The sequence below is a fragment of the Pteropus medius genome, unplaced genomic scaffold, assembly GCF_902729225.1.
Source record: "Pteropus medius unplaced genomic scaffold, Ma_sr-lr_union100, whole genome shotgun sequence".
Lineage (NCBI taxonomy): Eukaryota > Metazoa > Chordata > Mammalia > Chiroptera > Pteropodidae > Pteropus > Pteropus medius.
The window spans coordinates 4,320,242-4,342,249 of record NW_024351648.1 but is presented as its reverse complement, the minus strand read 5'-3'; the positions used below and the strand labels follow the sequence as shown (position 1 = coordinate 4,342,249).

Genomic DNA, 22,008 nt, shown 5'->3' with positions numbered 1-22,008 from the left:
CGCTGCAGCATAAGGCAGAGGCGCTTTGAGAGTGTGGGCGAGCTCATGACCGCGGCGGGTTTGGCAGGGCAGGTGAGACCCCTGAGGAGCGGGGCCACTGCAGGCAGAGACGGGGACCGTGCCCGGGGCGAGGGCGGGAGGACAACCCCGACAGCTGCACGCGGCGGACGGGGGCGGGACGAGGCCAGGAGGGGCGCTGGCGCGGGGACAGGGTCTGCCCCGAGGGGCAGCAGTGAGGGCGGACGGGGTGGTCGTGCGGAGAGGAGGGACACACAGGAGTCGGTGACCGGCAGGGTGCGGGGCTTGGAGAGGCAGGCAGGGAAGGAAGCGGGAGCGGACGCCAGGCTGCAAGGCCAGAGGGCCTGGGCGGGCGGCGGAGCCACTGGCGGGGAAGGAGGAGCAGTGCATGCTGGGCTATGGGAGGTGATCCATTCCGGACAAGCTGGATTCGAGTTCCCAGTGGGAGATCAGGATGGAGTCCCGGCTGTAAATAAGGACCAGGAGCTGCGGTTGCGGCGGCGGCCCGCCTCGTCCGCGTGGAGCACGTGGGGCGAGCGGAGAAGCCGGCCACACAGGCCCCGGGTGGCACAGGGCGGGAGCCGGCAGGGGGACCCACGGACTGGGAGGTGGGCGTCCGTCAGCACAGACCAGGGCTGCAGGAAGGGGCTGGTTGACGATGCCAGAGGCTGGGTCTCTGGCGGAATGGCTTTAGGGGTTGCCGGGGGTGAAAAGGGAGAGGCAGCGGCCGAGAGGAGGAAGAGCCTCGCCGGGGGAGTCTGGGCGAAGGACGACCGGAGATCAGGGGGTCCCCAAGCCCTGGGCCACGGACTGGTACCAGGCCACGCAGCAGGAGGCGCAAGAGCAGGAGGGCAGGGGTCAGTGCCAAGGTCACACAGGAAGCCACTGGCAGGTCGAGCCTCTCCCTAACTGGCCACAGGAAAATAAATGCTCGGGAACCCCACCCCCGGGCTAACGGGCGTGCACCCCACGGCTATCCCGAGTGCTGTGAAGACAAGACTCGGATACCCGTGTTCGTCAGGGGGCCTTTGGGGACAGATCTATCTGTGGCGCGGTCCGTCTGGCTCGTTTGCGCCCGCCCCAGACTGGCTCTGCCTGAGGCTGAGGCAGCTCTGGTGGCGCCTGGAGGGCAGCGTCGTGCGGCGAGTTACCGTGGGGACTGGCAGGCGTCCTCACCGGATGGGCTCTTCTGCAGGGCACCTGGCACTGTGGCTCCCCACGCGGCCCTCGGCCAGCGATCTGTCGTCAAGACGTGGCCTTTGCGGCACCTAGTCACCGTCCCCTTCAAAGCGGGGAAGTCTGGGAGTCGCATTCATTTCCTTCCTCCCTCCCTCCTTCCCTCCCTCTCTTCTTTTATCTTTTTAAACTTTTCTCAGATTTCTTCTTTTTTTTTTTAAGAAATTGTGGTAAAAAACACATTTACCGACAACCGTTTTCAAGTGTACAGTTTGGTCGCATTAAGGACATTTACATTGTGTCGCCATCGCCACCACGCATCTCCAGAACTTTCTTCATCTTGCAAAAGTGAAACTCTGGACCCGGGCAACGCTCACCCTTCCTTCCCCTCCCCCCGCCCCCCGGCCACCAGCATTGTCCTTCTTGTCGCTATGAATTTGCCTGTTCTAGGCACCTCATACGAGTGGCGTCACGCAGTGTTTGTCCTTGTGACTGGCCCCTTTCCCTCGGCACGATGTCCTCAAGGTTCGGCCATGTGTAGCGTGTGTCAGAATGTCCTTCCTTTTGAAGGGTGAAGAATATTCCGCGTAGGTACAGACCGCATCTCGGTTATTCATTCGTCCATCCTTAGACACTGGGCTGCTCCCTTGTTTGGGCTGTTAATGCCGCTAGTTGCCCGAGTCCCTGCTTTCGATTTTCGTGGGTACCCCCCACCCCCACAGTGGAATCACTTTCGTTAACTTTTAACAGTGCTTGGCCTGGTTTCTGACGAGCACCTCTGTGCGCTTCCTTTGTGTAAACCCAGGTGGCTGGATGACGATGGGTCGCAGTGCCCCAGCCTGCCCAGCGGACACCTGTGGGGAGGGCTGGGTGGGGGCGGGGGTGCGGTGCTGGCTGTGCACCAGGTTCTTTCATCTGTGGATAATTTCACCTCATTTATTTTTTTTAAAAATTGTCCAGGGCACAAGTACAAGCAACTAAAGTGGTAATAAGGCAAAGTTCTTGCTTTGATATTTCGTGTGTAATTTATCACTTGGGCTGGGGCCGGGGGTGGACGGGCAGACGTGGGAGCATTGCCCTCCCCGCCATCCAGGGTCTGTCAAGGCTGGAGGACGGGCACGGAGTGGTGGCCACCTTCATTCCAACGTGTCTCCATCTCCAGGCTGCAGGAGGTGACACTGTCGGGTGCCACCTAGGTTTTAATCCACCCCTGCTCGCCCCTCTTAGCTCAACTACTGAGACGTTGGGGGCTCCAGATCCTGCTGCTGATGGCAGATCCGGGGCCCAGTGGGTCGAACCAGGATGTAGGTGTTTCCCGCGAGGCCTCCCCCTTGAGGGTGACTCCCCTGATGTCTGTCCCCGGCTTTCTTGGCCAAGACGCACCAGAAAGCGGATGACAGAGAGCAGAGCACCCTGGGCCGCTGGCCGATATCAAAAGCAGCTGTTTCTGTGTCCTTCCCCGTGGGTCACCATTCAGCAAATTTAAAAACAAGTTCCGTTCAGACCTTACCAAGACCGCTCTCCGTCGCAAACTTCAGCTCCTCGGCTTCTAGTTCTGAAGATCTAGAGGATTCTATCCTGCCCGTGGCCGTTTCAGAAAAGGGATTCCTGTCAGTAGGTAAGATGCCTCCCAGGCCGGGAGGATGAGACAGGATTACGGCTGAGCGGGGCGTCTTCTCTGTGGACGAGGCCCCCCAGGTGCAGCGAGCAGGGAGGAGAGCCCACCAGCCCGGCCATCCGGCTCAGCAGGTTTGCTGCGGCCCTCCAGGACGGAACTGGCTCTGTCCCCTTAGCTCCTTGGATTTGGAAGGAAATCGGCAGAGGTGGTGGCCACCTGGCCACCTTCATTCCAACACATTTCTCTCCAGGCTGCAGGAAGTAGCGTCACCCCCTCTCCTCCCTCCCACTTGCGTCTCTGTGGGCAGAAGCTCGGTCACCTGCAGGTGCTGCCCTGTCCCCCGAGGCTAAACTGAGGTCCCTGTCCCCACGGCAAGCCGAGTGCCTCATAGGGCCTTGCTGTGTGACATGCCCAGAGCTGAGAGAATTTGGTGTCAAGTGTTTGCTCACGGTTTTCATAGCATCCCATGGTTGTGATGTATTAGTTTAGCGTCAGTCACTGACGGCCTGTGTTTGAGGGGAGGGAGGAGGGGAGGGAAGGAGGGAAGGAAAAAAAGAAGGAAGGAAGTGAATGCCTGTGATGAACCCACCGGTCCCGATGACAATGGCGATTTCACGTCGCTTCCTCTTCAGACCTGGTGGATGTCGCCATTTGTGTTTCACAGAGAGGAAAATGGAAGCTTGGGAGGAATGACAGGGGACGAGGGTGCAGAGCCAGTGAGGACACGGCAGGGAGAGGACGCAAACCCAGGGCTGAGGGACCCTTGTGTCACCTTGTTCAAAGTGACAGGCAAATCTGGAGCTTGTCATTTATCTCCACCCCCAGCGCGGACTGACCGCCATTGTTTCCGGCCTCCACGACCACAGCAGCTGCTTTGCTGGGCTGGTCACTTCCATTTTCTTCCTCCGGAATCCTTACTGCTGAACGGCCAGCGACGTCCTCACGCAGCACTGTGAGGACTTTGTCCCTGAGAGGCGCTGCGCCTGTTTGTGTTTCCCTTGCATTTGATACGGAATCTGCTGTTTTTTGCATGGCCCTCTGAAGCCATGTGACTGGGGCCACCCGCTTCCCCTGAGCTTCGTTCCCTTCACCCCATCAGCACTGACTCCTGCCATCCGGACCACCATTTCCCAGGCACCCCGAGTTCTTCTCAGACTCATAGTGTCTTCAAGAACGCGGCCCTCCCCACTTTTTACAAAGCCGGCTCCTCTGTTTTATAAACCTCCACGTAAATATCCTCTTGGAGGGGACCCTCCTTCCTGCCCTCTCTGAAAAGGCCGACTCGTTTTCTTCCTCATCGCAGTCTGCTTTCTGCTCGTGGGTTCTCATCCTGATTTATTTGTTTGCTTTTTAAAAAACATCTTGTTAACGGTCGCATATGCTGTTGAATCTAAGCTCGTATAAATTCAGATTGGAGTGTAAGAACTTTAGGATGTTAAACGCAATCCCCACGGCAACCACAAAGAAAATAGCTGTATGATACACACAAAAGGAAATGGGAAGAGAACTTAAAATTTCATAATAAAAAAAATCAACTGAACACACACAAAAGTCAGTAATGTAGGAACGAGGGACCAAAAAAAACTATATATAGAAGACAAACAGCAAAATGCAGAAGTCTCTTCTTATTAGTTCCTGCCTTAAATGTAAATCGATTAAACTCGCCAATCAAAAGAAATCGGCAGAATGGATTTTAAAAAATGCGACCCAAGGATATACTGTCTACAAGAGACTCGTTTTGGATCCGAAGACACAAATAAGTTGAAAGCAGAAGGATGAGAAAAGATATTTCATGCAAATAGTAACTATAGGAGAGCAGGCTATACTAATATCACACGAAACAGACTTTAATCAAAAAAAAGTTCGCAAGAAACAAAAAAGAATATCATTCATTAATAAAAGTTTCAACACAGCAAAAGATAATAACAGTTCTAAGTATTTACACACCTAATAACAGGCCATTAAAACGTATGAAGCAAAAATCGATAGAAACGAAGGGAGAAATATACAGTTCTGTAATAATAGAGACTTCATTTCCACTCTCGGTAGTGGATAGGACAACTCGACAGAAGATAACAGAAAACTTGAACAACACAATAAACCAGCTAGATTTAATAGACATACAGAACACTCTACCCAATTACAACAGAATATTCCTTATTTTCAAGTGCATAGGGGATATTTTCCAGGATATACCATATTATGTCACGAATTAAGGCTTAATAGATTTAAAAGGTACCATACAAACTATTAGCTCTGACTGCCATGGGATTAACTTAGAAATCGGTTACAGGAGGAAAACTGGAAAATTCACAAATGTGTGGAAATTAAACAACAATCTTAACCAGTAGGTCAAGGGAGAAATCACAGGGGAAATGAAAAAATACATAAATAATGTAGTGACAAATAATAATGATTATAAAACATACAAAAACTTATGAGACACAGCAAAAGCAGTGTTCAGAGGGAAATGGATAGCTATAAATGCTCACATTAAAAAGGATTACAAATCAGTAACCTAACTTGACAACTTAAGCAACTAGAACAAATTGAACTCAAAGTTAGCAGAAGAAAGGAAATAATACAGATCACAGCTGAGATAAAACGAAGAATAGAAAAATAATACAGAAAATCAACAAAACCAAGAGTCGATTCTTCAAAAGTTAAAACTGACAAACCTTAGCTAGATTGACTAACAAAAAACCTCAAATCACTAAAATCAGAAATAGAAGTGGAGACGTGACTGCCAATTCTATAGAAACAAAAAGATCACAAGAGAACTGTGAACCATTACACACCAGCAAACTGGATAACCTAAGTGACTTGGACAGATTCTTAGAATCATAGAACCTACCAAGACTTAATAACGAAGAAATAGAAAATCCAAATAGACTTATAACTAGATCGAATCAATAATCAAAAATCTCCTGACAAAGACAAGCCCTGGGCCTGACAGTTTCCCTGGTGAATTACACCAAACTATCTAAAGAAGTACTAACTCACCAGTCATCCTCAAATTCCTTGAAAAAAAACTGGAAGGAACACCCCCTGACTCTTTCTGTGAGGCCAACGTTGCCCTTATACCAAAGCCAGATGAAGACATTGCAAGAAAACTATAATTCCTCACAAATGAGAAAACAATTTCCCTTATGAACATCGATGCAGAAATTCTCAAGAAAATACTAGCAAATCGAATTTAACAGCACGTTAAAAGGATAATAAACCATGACAATGTGGGATCGATTTCTGGAACATGAGGATGTTTCAACAAACAAAAATCAGTCAGTATAATTTCCCACATTAACAGAATGAAGAAAAATAAAGCACAGTTGATGCAGAAGAAGACATTTGAGAAAATTCAACACCCTTTCATGATAAAAAACACTTGACAAAACGAATAGAAGTTAACTACCTCCATGTGATAAAAGTCGTATGCGAAAAACCCATAACAAACATCATATTCAGTGGCGAAGGAAGTACTAACTCACCAGTCATCCTCAAATTCCTTGAAAAAAACGGGAGGGGACACTCCCTTATCCTCCAAGATGGATAATAAGGAAAGAATGCTTGCTTTTATCACTTGTATTTAGGGCAGTACTGGAAGTTTTAGCCAGAGCAATTAGGCAAAACAAGGACATAAAAAACATCCGAGTAGGAGAGAAGTAAAATTATCTTTTCACAGGTGACATGATCGTATATGTAGACTACCCTAAAATCCCACAAAAAATTTTCGAATTAATAAAATAATTCATCAAAGTAGTATGATACGAATCCACCACAAATTGCATTTCTCTACCTCAAAATGAACGACCCAAAAAGGAAATTTAAAAAATTCCATTTACAGTAGCATCAAAAATAATGAATTACCTAAGAATTAAGAGATGAAAGATACGTATACTAACTACAAAACATTGATGGAAGAAATTAAGACGTAAATGAATAGAAAGGCATCTGTGTTCATAGGTTGGAAGACTTACTATGAATATGTCAATACTACCCAAAGCAATCTACAGATTCGATGAACACTCTAGCAAAATAATCAATATTTTTCTTCCAGCAGAAATAGAGAAATCCATGCTAAAATTCTCATAGAATCTCAAGGGATCCTGAGTAGCCAAAAAAAAATCTTGAAAAACAAAGTTAGAAGACTCACGCTTCCTGATTTCAATTTTTTTCTACAAAGCTATAGTAACCAAAACGCTGTGGTGCTCACGTGAAGACAAACACGTAGACCAACGGAATAGAACAGAGATTCCAGCAACAAACCCTGACATAATGGTCAGGTGATTTTCAGTAAGGGTGCTGAGACCATTCAATGGGATAGTGACAGTCTTCAACAAATGGTGCTGGAAAAACTAGACCTCCACATGTAAAAGAATGAAGGTGGACATTTACCTAACACCATATATGAAAATTAATTCAAAATAGAGCCAAGACCTGAACATAGAGCCGAAACTATAAAACTCCTAGAAGAAAAAAATAAGGGAAAAGCTTCACGATGCTGGATTTGGCAATGATTTCTTAGATGTGACAAAGGCGCAGGCAACAAATTAAGAAATAGACAAATCGAACTTGATCCAATTAAAAAATGTTTGTGCTTAAAAGGCCACAATCAGCGGAGGAAAAGGAGAGAAAATACTTGCAAATTACATATCCGATAATATCCAGAGCATAAAGAAAACTAAAACTCAACAACAACAAAAAACCCCGATTTAAAAAATAGGCAAAAGACTTGAATAGAAATTTCTCCAAAGAAGACATCGAATGGCCAGTAAGCACGTGAAAAGATGTTTAACGTCACTAGTCATTAGGGAAATGCAGAGCAAAACCACGTAGCGATGCCACCTAACGCTCATTAGGATGCGAGTATTAAAAATCCTAAGTGTTGGCAGGGACGCGCCAGCTGCTGTGAAGAGCCAGGTGAGCGAGTGACGGGCGGTCAGCGACACACCCGCCATTTAGAAGGGAAGCCGTTAAGTTGCTAGTTTGTGACGGTCCATCTGGCATTGGGGAGGCGCAGAAAGAGGCAGTTCCGGGTGGGGGATGGGAGGGGTGGGCTGAAAGGGAAGGGGCGGGCTTCACTGCACATGAAATGGAAAGCTGCTGCGGGGGTTTCAGTAGACGAGTGGCATGCACTGGTCTGTGTTTTAGAAGATCCCTCCAGTCTACGGCCACGCCACCCTGAACACGCCCGATCCCGTCTGATCTCGGAAGCTAAGCCGGGTCGGGCCTGGTTAGTACTTGGATGGGAGACCACCTAGGAAGACCGGGTGCTGTAGGCGTAAAAAATAAAAAATGAGGGCTTGTAAGCTGACAAGGTCCTTGCAATCTGTGAGGTCAACCAAGGGTTGCCTCGCCTAAAAAGCTATATATAATAATAATAAATAAATAAAAATAAAAGATCCTTTCGCCTGGCTCTCATCCAGGAATATGGATTCTTACTCCCAGCTCAGTGTCTCCAGCCAACCAAGCACCTGAGCAGGTAAAGGCGGAGGGGGAGCCTCTGCCAGCCCGGTCTCCCAGCCCGCAGCGAGCCCCAGAGAGGTGCTGCGGCCCTGGCTTTTGCCAGTTTTCCGGATGTTCTGCAGTGTCTTTCTTATATACGTAACTTGATTTCCCTCTGGTTGGTGGGACGAGGGGTGGTGACCCAGGGGCCGGAATATTTTACAGAACAGATTGCAGACAGAAACAGGTGGTCCGACGCTGGAAACCCAGGGTTTGGGCAGCCAAGTTGGAAAATAGGGCCACTTGACAGCGTCTGGGTTGTTTCCAGCTTCCTTAACAACCACGGGGTGGAGTGTAACCCTGACACGTTCCAGGCAAGTTCTGTTTGCAGGGAAAATGACATCAATTTTACTCAATTACCATGAGAAACCGACAACCAGCCTCTCCCGGCGACCAGAGAAACTAGCGGGGTGTCAGCGGCACTGGCTCTTATACCCTGCAGCCGTCCACAGGAAGCTGCTGGGTGCTTGTTAAGCAGAAGCGGCCAGGCCCACCCCCGGAGTCTCTGATTCAGTGGGTTCGGGGTGGGCTTCGAACCAAGCACCTCCCAGCGCCCGGGCAGGGTTGGTGCTGCTGCTCCAGGACCTTCTGTGTGGAGGTCTGAATGGTGTCCTGTGTCAGCTGTCAAGAGTGTCAACTGCAGTCCCTGTCTATGCTTGCGGGGGCCCTGAGTCCCACAGGTAGGTGGTGCTCTTGTGAAAAACCCTGCTTAGCTTGTGACCAGCTCCTCCCCAGGTGGCCCTGTCACCTGCTCCTTCTCTGGTCCTTGTCTGCCCCTCCTTGACCGTATCCCCAAGTCGCCCAGCCAGGAGAGCCGCAGTGTGCCGCTGGCAGGCAGTCCACCCAGCTCGGCCCCCAGGCTGCCAAGGAAATGTGACCAGTGCAGCCAGAGCTCTGAACCCTTGCCAGGACCCAGCCAGAGCTGGACGCCGGAGACAGAATTTCCAGACGATTTGCTGGGCCATTCCAGGTGTCTCCCTAAGCATCATATGGCCCCTGCCTCCAGGACTTCTCCTGAGCATGAATTTCCATGGGAAAAAAGTCGGGAGACTTTGTTACATGTTTTTGAGGCCTGCTGCTTTGCGTGTGGTGGCTGTTGGCCGACTTTGGCTGGCCTGGCTGGCGCCGGGCCTCCAGGGAGACCCTGTGTGTCTGCCCTGTGCGCTGCTGAGGTTTGTGGGACCACAGTGCAGCTCCCGTCCGGTGACAAGACACGTTAGTCATGGTCAGACTCCCATACCTGCTCTCCTGGACGCGAGCGCCCTCGTTCCACGTCCAGGGGAACTGCATTCCTATGGGCTTCGGACAATGTCGCTTAGAGCGCGGAGCTTTGTTGTTGTTGTTAAATTAACAGTTTTTAATTTGGTAAAGCACACGTCCCAAAATTTAGCATCTTAGTCCTTTTTAAGTGTACAGTTCAGCCTCGTTAAATATACTTCGCCCCGTCGCGCAACTCGTCATCAGAACTCTGTCTTCTTGCAAAACCAAAACTCTCTACCCATTAAACGACAGCTTCCCCCACCCCCCTCCCTCCAGCCCCTGGAGCGTGAAGCTTGTTCTCCACCTTTAGCGCACATTTTTTGTACATTCGACTGAGCCTTTGGGGTCGTGGTGTGTGGAAGACGGAGAATTCTCGTCTGCCCAGTGAGGAGAAAATGAGATTCGCACAAGGGAACGTTTTGCTGTAGTTTGGTTCTTTCTGACTCACGCATCATTCCATGTAGATCCTTCATGCTCCTTCCTGTGGCCTGTCCGAACGCCACGGAGCATTCCTTCACTGCATCGTTTCTTTAAAGGGTCAGGGTTCTTTAAGATCTCTGGCTGGTGTCGACGTCACAGGCATTGTTTACATGGCACCTTGAAACTCTGTGCAACTTGAATTTTCCCCTCGTAACTACGAGTTTTCATTCTTCCTAATTTTCCTGTTTTGAATTGAGGTTTTCCAGTCTGGGCCCAATCCTAATGCTGAATATTTCTGGAAAAATTTGAATTAAAGCCATTGGGTGGTTCTCAAAATATCAAAACAAGGAAAAAGTGATGTGCTTTTTTTTTTTAAATCCTTCTTCACCCAGGTTTAGGGATAGGTAATTAAGACATGACTTCAGAGTTGGCCTACAGATGGATGGTCCAGTATTAAAAAAAAAACAAAAAAATGCTATTTTGTTCTTGAGGAAAGGAAATTTGGGGGTGGGGAGAGAAAACAGAGCAACTGAATATGTTCCATTTTTCCTGGTGGGAAAGAATATTAAATTACACTATTTTTTTTTTCTTTAATAATAGTTTCAAAGAGAAAAATTCAAGCGATGATGCAGCTAACTCCTTTGTCACACAGATGCCCAAACACCGTGTGCTCTGACGTTTGTGTGCCAGATGCTGTGTCCAGCTTCGCTTGGCTTGAATTAACTGTGGCTACACCACCGTCTGTTGTGGTCATTGTTTTGTGTTGCTGCTGGTGTTCTGGTGAATGCACACCAACTATTCGAAGTTTTAGTGCCCCTCGCTGGAGAATTCTCCCCCGAGATTATTTCTACCAGTAGAATGTTTAAAACCAAGTGCAATAAGTCAAAGAAAAACGAATACTGTGTGATATCACTTATATGTGGAATCTAAAAATTCAAACTCAGAGACAGATCGGCAGTTACCAGAGGTGGGGGGTGGGCAGAATTGTTGAAGATGATCAAAAGATACAAACTTCCAGTTATATCAGGGGTCCCCAACCTCCGGGCCGTGGACTGGTACCCGTTAGGAACCGGGCCACACGGCAGGAGGTGAGCGGCGAGTAAGTGAAGCGTCATATGTCATCTGTATCTGCAGCCGCTCCCCAGCACCAGCATCACCGCCTCAGCTCCGCCTCAGATCATCAGGCATGAGATGCTCATTGGAGCACCGGTCCCTGGTGCCAAAAAGATTGGGGACCGCTGAGCTGCATGACACATAAGTTCTGGGGATGTTATGTAGAGCATGAAAGTTGCTAAGAGAGTAGATCTTAAAAGCTCTTATCACAAGGAAAAAGAATTATGAGTGTGAGGTGATGGGTGTTAACTAAATCATGTTGCAACCTAAAACTAATGTTATATTCTATTATAGTTCATAAAACTGGGCGGGGGGGTGGGGAACCCAAACAGGACAATGAAATATATAAATGTATTTTCAGAAAGCAGAGATTCTGATCCGTGTTCTCACTGTACTTTGCACCGCCACCTAGGTCACTTCCCATTGGCCCTCCCTGCCTCCACGTCACAGAAGAAGAACTCAGAAGGGGCGTGAGGCCTGGGGAGCCTCAAATCAGTGGGCTCTTTCCCCATGTCAGTTATTTAAGGGTTCCCTCCTCTCTTTCCCTGGAAACACTTTCCTTTGATTTCTTGATAGCGAGGTCCTTCCAGTTAAGCTCTACCAACGAGGGGCGCAAAACTAAGAGGGACGCATCTTTTTCTGTTGTTATAACTTTATCTCTGTGATAAACTTTGGTTAAAATGAGGACTTTTTTGTCTTTTTCGGCCAAACAAGCCTGGATTTGAATTGAGGGCATCAGCGACTGGTTGTGGGTCTTGAGCAGGTAGCTTTATCTCGAGCCAGGGTGGTGGTGGAGATACCAAACGTGATGGACGGTGGTGAGGGTCAGGGGTGATACAGGCTGGCACACGGCAGCTGGCCACGGGCACTGACCTCCTACTGCCTTTTCTCAAAAGCCTCCTTCAGCCTTCTGCGTGAAAGCCCAGAATCACCTAACATCAATTTCTTTCTTTTTTTTTTTTCAAAATAACCCGTTCTATACATTTTCTTAACCAAGTGATTTCCGGCTTAGTTTTGTGTTTATATGTATGTCTGCACACACGTGCGTGTTATTCCAAAGGGTTTTTTTTAAATCATATATATGTTCCTTTTGGGGAATTCATATTTATGGGAGTTTTTTGGAAAAATATAACCTGGGTTATATTTTTCACACATATATATATTTTGTTCCAATAAGACTTTATCTATGAACACCAAATTTCATATAATTATTCTTTCTTTAGATTTTTTTTATACTGGAAGAACATTCCTGGCTTTTTAATATTGATTTTTAATGAGTAGAGTTTTAATGAATGGAATTTATATTTTATGTTTTATTTACAAATACATTTGTATTTTGTGTTTTAGATTTTAAAAAATTGAACCGATAATACAGAGTTTTCATACCATTTTCCCTTATTAATATGCATTCGTGTGGCGTGTTTATTATAACTAATAGTTATAATAGTTTATTATAACTATTAACCGAAGTCCATAGTTTTTTTAGATTTCTTTAGTTTTTACCTATTATCTCTTCTCTGTTCCAGGATCACATCCAGGATACTACTGTATTTAAAAAAAGAAACTTTTTACATCTTTATCTTTATCTACTTCTTTGTTCTCTCCTGACAGGTATACAACATGTTTCAGCACCAGAGCCTTGGAATTAAAGTAAACATTCAGGTCACCAGGCTGGTCCTCCTCCGGCATCGTCCTGTAAGTCCCCGTTGGTCCCATCGACGCCCTTCACGCAGGAAATGGGCCTGGTCTCGATGCTTCCCGGCTGCCGTTGGCCGCTAAGGAGGATCGGGGGGTTGTGTGTCTACTCCGCGCTCTCTGGCTTTGCAGATGGTGACAGTGAGCCCTGGGCGGGGGGCTGGGAATGTCCGGTGAGAGCGGTCGTTACTAGAAGTGCACGCGACCTGCTCAGTCCCAAGGGAGCCCTAGCAACGGGCTCGCGGGCGTCCCTCCGTCACTAGGCATGTCTCACCTGTGCTAAGGCCCGGTGGCGAGGTCTTTGGGACCGCGGCCGCCCTCCTGGAGCTATGCTTGAGCGTCAGCCCAAATGTGGAGTCACCATAGCTTGGTTCTCTGATCTTTTGATTGACAACATTACCTGCACAGTCCGGCAGTGCACGTGACAAAGAGGGACCGGTGGGTGCTTGGTTGGGTACACTGTATTTATTTTGCCAGAAGAGAAAACACTTTTCTTTAATAGCATAGTCTTCATTTGAGCTTATAAGTAGGTCCCTGGCGGTCTCTGTCTGGTGTCTGCATCTGCCCACCAGTGTCGGGTCTGTATCTGGGGGCGGGGGCTGGGGTGGCATCACTGAACGCTGTCCCGGCGAGCAGCCATCTCCATCCCCCCACATTGTGGTCGGGGCGGGAACTGTGGCTCCCCTGGGCCTTCCCTTCTCTAAATGCCCCCCGATTTCTTTTAGGCCAAGTTGTCCATTGGGCACCACGGCGAGCGGTCCCTGGAGAGCTTCTGTCACTGGCAGAACGAGGAATATGGAGGCGCGCGTTACCTCGGCAACAATCAGGTCCCGGGAGGGAAGGACGACACGCCCCCCGTGGACGCCGCCGTGTTCGTCACCAGGTAGAGCCGGTTCGCCTGCCGCTGAAAACCGGGGTGGGCGGGCCGGTTCCCACTGGAGCCGGAGGAAGGCGGTTTCCCAGGAGTCCGGGCTTGGCCATCAGACCTCGAGCCACCTGTTCCAGGCCCCCCGTTTCCCTTCAGGGCGGCCGTGGGACGGGAAAGCACCCCTCGCCCATCAGCCAACAGGGCTGGCTTTCTCCAGGGCGGTGGCCACTGCTGCCCGTGAACTAGGCCCCGTCCCTGGTTCCGTTCTCTGCTGTTGGACCGAAGCTGCGTGCCCTTTCTCCCTCCGCCCAGGCGAGGCAGTGGGTAAAGCTTTCAACACGTTCAGTTGCTCATTGTGGGAAAGCCTGGGACGAGGTCTTAGGCCAGCCTGGTCTTTGTGTTAGAGAGAGAGAGAGAGAATGAGAGAGAGATAGAGAGAGAGAGATCCCTATTTTTGTGTTTCGTTTCTTCTCTGCCAAGTGCTTCTTCCTTGCCACCCTCTACTGCCCGTCAGTCTTCTAAAAGTTTGTCTTTGACAGAAAAATCAAATCCTGAGGTGTCCTTTTCCAGCCCCTAATAGTTATTCCCACGGACGTTCCCTTGGTTTGGGAATGGGTTATAGAAAGCGGGAGTCTGAAAGTCTTTCTTTCTCCCTTTGTTAAAATAGTTTTTAAAATCGATTACCAAACGTATCTTTGTCTGTTATGGAAAAATTAGAAACTCGAAGTAAGCAAAACCCGTGTGAGCTGCCGACGGGATTGGCCCCGGCTCCCGCTCGCTGTCGCCCCGGCCAGTTTTGGGCCCACACCTGCGAAGCTGTCCCACCCAGCCGGGCTGCCCTCTCCCGTGGGTCCGCAGGTCGTCCAGGGTGCCTGGCAGGACGCGTCGGGCCTGAGGCAGCGGGTCTGGCCCAGGGAGTTCTGTTCACCAGAACCACCAGTCGAATCTTGGAAACCTCGAGTTCCGGCATCTCTGGGTCTGAGCGGGCGGGTGGCGTCTGTGACAGCCCGCAGGCGAGAGCGGAGCAAAGGCAGGACTCCCACGCGTGGGCGTCCACGCCGCGCCGGGAGGCGTCAGAGGGGGCGCGTTTTGGACTCAGATACAGGAGAACGTGTCGCGCATTGGAGGAGAGGGGGCAGGAGAGGTGACTGAGAAAGTTAGGAAGGTCACTTAGCTGCCGTCCCTGTCATTGTATCCCGTGTGGATGGCGGTCACGTCCTTCCCCGAGAGTACATCCCGACAGAGGGCAGGGGAGGAGCGGAGGACACTGGGTGAGTGACGGGGTGTCGGGAAGAGGAAGGGGTCACGCTGATGGGGGGAAGGCGCGGTACGGCCCAACCGGGACCCGCCTGTTGGTTTCACAGTTTAGCTCCATCGCCACCTCGTTGGGCCGGGCCCACCGTCCGTTCCAGATGATTTTTTAAAGAGTAAAATGAGACAAAGTGGCTTCAGAACACGCCTTTCAAACCCAACGCCGTGCTCAAGCGTGTTCAGAGAACTGCAGGCACGTGACCGGTTGCGTCCCCCCAGCGTCCCCAGACCCCGTGAGAAGACGCACGGGCGCCCCGCTCAGCTCCCGACCGTGGGAACTCAGGGAGGGGGCCGTGGGAGCGCTCTGGCTTTGGAAAGGAAGGGCCCAGACCCCTTGGCCCTCGTACCTGCAGAGCTGGGCCTGGACCAGGTTTCAAGAATCTTCGATTTGTCCACAGCCACACACCCTGGGGGATCCTGGGAAGTTTTAAAGAATGTTTAGAAATGACTTCTTTCTTCTCGTCTCATATAAGCCATTCAGGGTCATCCCAGCATCTACAGCCAGTCGATGCCCAAGGAGAGTAGGTTGGAACAGTCATTACGCTCTGATGATATTGACCAGTAATCGTCTCCGATACACGACTTGGCAAAATCTCCTTCTAAGACGTTTTCAGCTGTTGGGAGGAGCCCTTCCAACAGCTCAGTGTTTCGTATAGAGTAGTTTAGCTCTGAAAGGAGGGTCTTCCAGTTGGAACTGTGGGTGGGTCCCTCTTGGAAACTAAAGTAATCACATCTCTGCAGGCAGGGCGACTCATCAGAGTTAATAGACAATATTTTCTCCTCCCATTCCTGGGGATCCTACATACACCTGAACTATTTTGTCTTTTTTTCCTTTTTAGGACGGATTTCTGCGTATACAAAGACGAACCGTGCGACACCGTTGGTAAGTTGAGAGTTGGAATAATAATATCGGGGGCTGATGTATAAATTGCGATCATTTCTGCATTTTCTGTTGCCTCTCTTCTTGCAAATTGAGTCTTTGACTTTATTCTATTTTTTTTTCTTTTCCCCCCTGGGAAGTTTTGAGGTTGCTTATGGCAGAAGGCATATAGACCAAAGGAATATGTAGGAAGTTGAACCAGAGGAGGGGCCACTGGGCTGCCCCAAGGTGACCGTAGTTGGGAGCAGGCTCGGTTCTGAGCCTCCTGGTCACCAGTGCAGGAGAGGAGACCCCACTGAGCTACGCGATCGCCCTGAGACAGCAGCTCACCAGTTTACCTTCGTGCACGTGGGTCTTTACCAAGCATCTCAGGGGAAGCGCGACTGTGGTTGCGAGACTGGCCCCCTCCACCAGCCTCGGCACCAAGTTCGTTGTTTTCTGATCAGGTGGCGAAGCTGCCGCCAGCACTGAGTACTGGAAAAACACATTTTCCTTCTTCCTCGCCCCTCCCTCCTCCAGCTTCCCCTCCCCACATTTCCCTTACCTCGCTATTTTCTCTTCTCTCCCCGGTCATATCTGGCTTGCCCTTGACATCTCGTAGGTTTCATATTTCCTTCCCGTGCGGGAATAGACCGCTTGGTTAACAGAACAGTCACCTCGAGGGTGTCCGATTTTGTCTGCAGTCGCACACGCCTTTATTCGCCGAGGGGTCGAAATGCTACACCGCCAAACACAAAACGCTGAATCTGATTGTGCTTAGAATGATGGGAAAACAGTATAGGGCTGGAAAATAGATGTTACTGTGCAATTCAGATGTTCGAAACCTGTGCTTCCCATGGAGTCCTAGTGGGGGGTGATCTCGAGCTTTGACTTTGGCCGTGCCACTTACACAAGCCTCTGGCTTTGGGTACATCTTCATAATCTGTAAAATGGTCGCTTTGGACGAGGGGGCTGGTAAGACCCTTCAGAATCTAGTAGAACGCTAACTAACATGTCAAGTTTAGAGTTTACAAAAGGTTTTTTATATGTTGCGTCAACTCTCTGAACAAATCTGAGAGTTAGGCATCAAAAACCAACCGATGAGCCTGTGCTTCGTATCCGGGGTATCCGGGGCTGTGCCCGTAATAGAATGTCTAGACAAATGCGACGTGAGGGGTACAGCTGACACGCGGCCGGGCCTCGCTGCGGCTCTGGAAGGCTGGTTTATGCTGCTCTCTGCCCGTGGCCGACAGGGCTGGGGAGACACGTGCTCCCTGGAGGAGTGGCTGTTCCCGGGGCTCACAAGTCAGCTGGGACAGCCACCATACTGCTGTCCGAGGAGCCTCCCTCCCACCCTCCTCCTGCACCCTGAGCTCGCCCCTGTGGTGGCGCTGACCCCTCACTGTCCCTGGAAGACGCTGCACTACACGGAGCAGAACTCGTGTGTCGTGTCCTTCAGCACCTGGCACGGAGCTCGAAGGCCCAGTGACCACTGTTGATTGCTTGAATGAATGAATGAATGAATGAAAATGACTGCAGGCGAAGGAACCCCCGTGCTTCTGGACACCATGCACCTGATTGCACGGCTGCTTCTCACGTGATGTAGACCTGGCTCTGATTTTCTCTTCATTCAGAACTTTGGTCCCCGCCGTAAACTGTGGGTTTTGCCCTGCATTTCAGCTCACAGAAGAGACCACCCCCGAAATCCCATTTTTCCCCAAGAACCTGGTGTCCTGTGTCACCGCGGGGCCGTCGCGCCTTCCAGCTCTCAGACTGCTGACGGGCACTGTTTGCACGGCACTCGGCGCCTCTCCCTTTTCCCACGGTGCAGCAGGATTTTGTCCCATGAAAATGATTAGTGGTTTTTTTTTTTGTTTCTGAAAAGCCAATTGCACTCAGTGCTTCCTTCCCCAAATTCCTACTGCTTTTCTCTTGTTTGGTTTCATAATATCCAGATATTTTCTATTGTCTGCTGTCCCCCATGGTTACAAAATCAAACAGGACCAAACAGCCGTGTATGGGCTCTAGCGGGGACGTCCCGGGAGCAGCTGGACGGTCCGCCCCTCCCCACCTTGGCCGAGCCGCTGATTAGATGGAAGGGTTCCCAGAGAGACAGGGCGAGGGGACCAGCCGGAGCCCCCCGGGGCGTCCTCATGGGCTGGTCGCAGCGCTTCCTTTGCCATGAGCCTCCAAGTGCCAAGAGAAACAGAAGTTTTGAGATCAAGTGGAAACCCCCAGAGGTTTTCGTCTTGGAAAAAGAAAACTTCTTCTTGGGCCAAGAAGTCCTTTTCTGCCACACCCAGCATCGCGTGTGAAAGTCGGAGGGAGTAATGAATGCAGGGACAGTGGCTAGGGTGCCGAGGGGGCAGGTCGCGAAGCCGAAGGAAGAGCTCCCGGAGCCTCTGGCCGTGCTCGCCAGCAGTGCGTGCCCTTGGCCTTGTTACCTTCACCACATCTGCGGGATCGCGATGGGACCGTGGCCTGCCTGGTGGTGGTGTCGGGATTAATTAGGAGAACAAATAGATGTAAAGTGTTTGCATAGCACCTGCCCGCCATGGCCAATGGTGACTCCGATTTCTGTTAGCTCCTTCTAGCTGTTGTCTGGTCCGTGTTCCAGAAGGTGTCTGATGCAATTCCCGCCTGTTCTGCCTTCAAAATAAAGCTGACCCGTCAACACCACGAGCGTAAGGACGCTGACCCTCCTCACGCAGTCAAACATCTGCGTGTAGCTTTTGACCTCGGGGGATTAGTTCCAGGATCCTGCGAACGTTAAAATCTGCAGATGCTCAAGTCTCATCTAGAAAATGGCATAGCATGCAGTCGGCCCTCCGTATCTGCTGTGGCTGACTGTGTATTTATTGAAAAAATCCGTGTGTAAGTGGACTCACCCAGTTCAAACCCGTGTTGTTCAAGGGTCCATTGTATATTCTTTCCCAGACGGCTTTTAATCACACCTGTCATTCCTAGAGTCCAGGCCTCTGTCACCCTCCTCTGCCAGGCGCCCTGGCCTCACAGTGACCTGTCGGATCCCTCATTCTTACCTGACTTTTAAAACATAAGTCAAACCATGTGAGTTTCCTGCTCAGAATCCTCCAGTGGCTTCCGGTGAAGTCCACAGACCTGCAGGCTCCGGAACGCGTGGCCCAAGGCTGTCTTACCGCCCTCAGTCCCTGGTGCTCACGCCCTCGCTCACCTGCACCAGCCACGCCGGCCTCCACCTTGTCCCTCCCTTGCCAAGCTCGCCTCCGTGTCACGGCCTCACGCACTTGCTGTCCCCAGGCCTGGCACGCCCTCCTCCTGACGTCCCTCTGGCTCCCTCTCGCCTGTCCTTCAGGTCGCTGTTCCGATAGCAAAGTCTCAGAGAGGCAGAGCAGCCTCTGCACTTCCTTCTCAGCTGTCATTGGCCAGCATCGCGTGCTCGTCCCTGTACTGCCAGCCTCTGCGGCACGAACGCAAACCCTTGAAGGCATTTCTTTGTCTTCGTGTCCTTGCTATATTCCCAGCCCCGGCATGTGTCAGATGCTTGATGAGCGTTTATGATACAACTGAATCAATGAACAAAACGAATCTGTTGAACAAGTACATTTGCAGCGGTGTTTGGACAGATTGAGGGCCCAGGGCCCACTGCTGGGAGTTTTTATGACTCTAGCTTACCATCTAAAAGAAGGATGACCAGGACGTGGTTCCATAGTGTAGCGGTGAGCACGTCCACTTTACACGCCGAAGGTCCTGGATTCGCGCCCCAGCGGAGCCACGGTCCATGGTCTACGGCCATGACGCCCTGAACATGCCCGATGTCTGATCTCGGAAGCTAAGCAGGGTCAGGCCTGGTTAGTTCTTGGATGGGAGACCACCTTGGAAAACCAGGTGCTGTAGGCATAAGTAATAATAAATAATACAAAAATAAAAGAAGGGTGACCACCGACGTGTTAATCTTCTGTACTTTTTAACGTCATTTTATCTGCAGAGGGTCCAGGGGCTTCTGACTCAACTCAAATGTATTATTTAGATCCCAGACTTTTAAGAAACGAGATTACGCAGGGGGCCTTGGATGTGAAGGATGGTGGTCCAACAGTGAAGGGGACACAGGAAGTGGCTCTGCTGCCCGTGAGACCTCAGGCAGTCAAATGACTATGCACGGCCTCGAATTTAGATTTTAAAATGCAAAAGAAAAACGGTGTCTTCGTAGAACCATTGGGAGGACGACGCGAGGTAAAGCCTGAGCAGGGTGTTCTCCCGCGTCGCCGGGAGCTGGCAGGGGACTTGTTCAGGTTCGCAGTGAGAGGAAGGACCCAGTTCCGGTGCCTCTGAGTCCAGCACTTCCCGACGTCGCCCTCCATGGTACAGATTTCCCAGAACAGGGAGGGAGGGGACAGCTGACTGAGCATCTGTGCCACCGGCGTGCTCTGATTCAGAAGGAAGTGGGCTGGATGGGTGAAGCGTGTAGCCTCTCTGTGTGACTTGACGTTGGCGTAGGAATACCAGATTGTTCGTCCCGTGTCTGGCACGTGGCACTGTGTCCGTCTGCCCCACGCTGCTGAAACTCATAGACGTGTCCACACCCAGCCCTTGATCATCATCTCTGCCTCTGGGCAGACGATCCCGGTTGCGGGAGCCGGGGGGAGGGCTGCAGAGGAGAAGCCGAGCATCCCACACTGACCGTCCTGCAGACGGGAGCCCCACCTGGAGAGACTGTCTCCCTGTGCTCATTTGGGGGCTGCGTTGGCTCCGTTGAGGGAGGTTTTGCCTTCTGAGATTTGTAACGAAATTTGGAACTGCCTTCTGGCCAGGTGTCCCCAGCCCCACCCGATTTTTTCTGCCTATTTTATTCTGAGCATAAATTTCTTTATCACTTCAGCTGAAGGAAAATAAGTTTCAACTCTTAAGACGATCCAAGTGGGGCGAAGGTCTCCTCAATTCATTTTTGTTAATCTGTTAAATTCAGGAGTAATAACATAAGTGAAACGAAGGTTCAAGAATTAGATGTGAAGACTCAGAAAGGAGAATGATGCCAAACATTTCTTCTATATCTGTGCTCAGCCTGAACTTGGGCTCAAACGAAGAAAAATGATGAGCAACGAGTACACATCATTCCGGTCTCTAGGGGATCACCGTAAGATTACGGGAGACAACCGTGGCTGAACCTATGGCCAGAAAACGTGCACTCCACACTCAGACGAACCAGCAGACAGTAAAAGACCCTTTCGGACAAGATCTAGCGAGTTCAGGAAAAGCCGGCATTTGACCCACCTAGTGAGTGATCCCAGCACCTCCTGCCCCGAGAGAGCCCTGGGCATGCTGGGAAATCACTCATCACGTGACCTCAGCCCTGGGGAAGGCCTTTGAATCCCAACTAAGAGACCAGCTGGTGAAACACTTAGGAAAATATGGTTGGACTGCAGGTGGTCCACGGCGAAGGGGGCGAGGGCTCCTGTCGAGAGTGGCCAGGTGCTTTTCTCCCATGCCTGCCAGGCCACCAGCGGGTGCTGGCTGTCCCCGTGGCTGGCGGATGGGAACTAAGAAGCCATGCACATGGGGAGATGTCTTTAACGGAATGAGAATTACTAGAGTTAGGGGTAGGGCCGTTGGCAAGAGGCTTCACGCCGAAGCCTGGTTGAAGCTCCTGATCGGGTCACCTGATGGTGAGTGGCTATGTCCCTGGGGTTTCATGTCTGATAAATGGCATGGGCTCCGAATTTAAAGCAACAGAACCTGATACAGTGAGGCCGGGAACAGTGAGGCCGGCCGGCCCTGGATTACCCAGGGGGCGCATCTGTCCCGATGTCAGGCTTGGATTCTACCCGCCAGGGTTACGTGGGCTTTGCATCTCGCCCCCGAACGGAAGGGCTGCCAACTGTAAACTTCACATTGGTGCCAGCACAGTTCCCAGCACCCCGAGGGGAGTGCGGCTGCCTTCCACTACTTACCTTGCCAACCCCCTCTGCTCTCCGGAGACCATTCTTGTCCCCTAGCTGCGGGAAGCAGACTGATGGCCTCCTAATTGGGTCACCAGGCAGAGTTCGAACACCTGTGTCTAGAGGCGTTTGTTATAAACAACGGGCTTTGCTGCTTCTGTTACGTTCCTGCAGGGTGTGTGTGTGTGTGTGTGCGCACGTGTGCGTGCGTGTGTGTGCGTGTGTGTGTGTGTAAATTTTTTTTTTTTGT

At 50.6% G+C, this 22,008-nt stretch overlaps 1 protein-coding gene, 1 non-coding gene and 1 pseudogene across 6 annotated transcripts in view; all 3 read left to right on the top strand.

Moving 5' to 3' along the window:
• The window catches only part of ADAMTS17 (ADAM metallopeptidase with thrombospondin type 1 motif 17), a 273,147-nt gene that overhangs the window by 48,532 nt on the left and 202,607 nt on the right, over window positions 1-22,008 (top strand). For all 5 annotated transcript variants that reach the window (XM_039844085.1, XM_039844086.1, XM_039844084.1 and 2 more), the window contains exons 5-7: window positions 12,722-12,805; window positions 13,531-13,688; window positions 15,824-15,867. In XM_039844085.1, coding sequence (XP_039700019.1) covers window positions 12,722-12,805; window positions 13,531-13,688; window positions 15,824-15,867 — 286 coding nt within the window. The remainder of the gene's footprint in view (window positions 1-12,721; window positions 12,806-13,530; window positions 13,689-15,823; window positions 15,868-22,008) is intronic.
• Window positions 7,976-8,094, top strand: LOC120587375 (5S ribosomal RNA). The gene has a single exon (XR_005648949.1). It is a non-coding gene; the product is annotated as a 5S ribosomal RNA (ribosomal RNA).
• LOC120587387 (uncharacterized) lies at window positions 19,607-19,722 on the top strand (annotated as a pseudogene).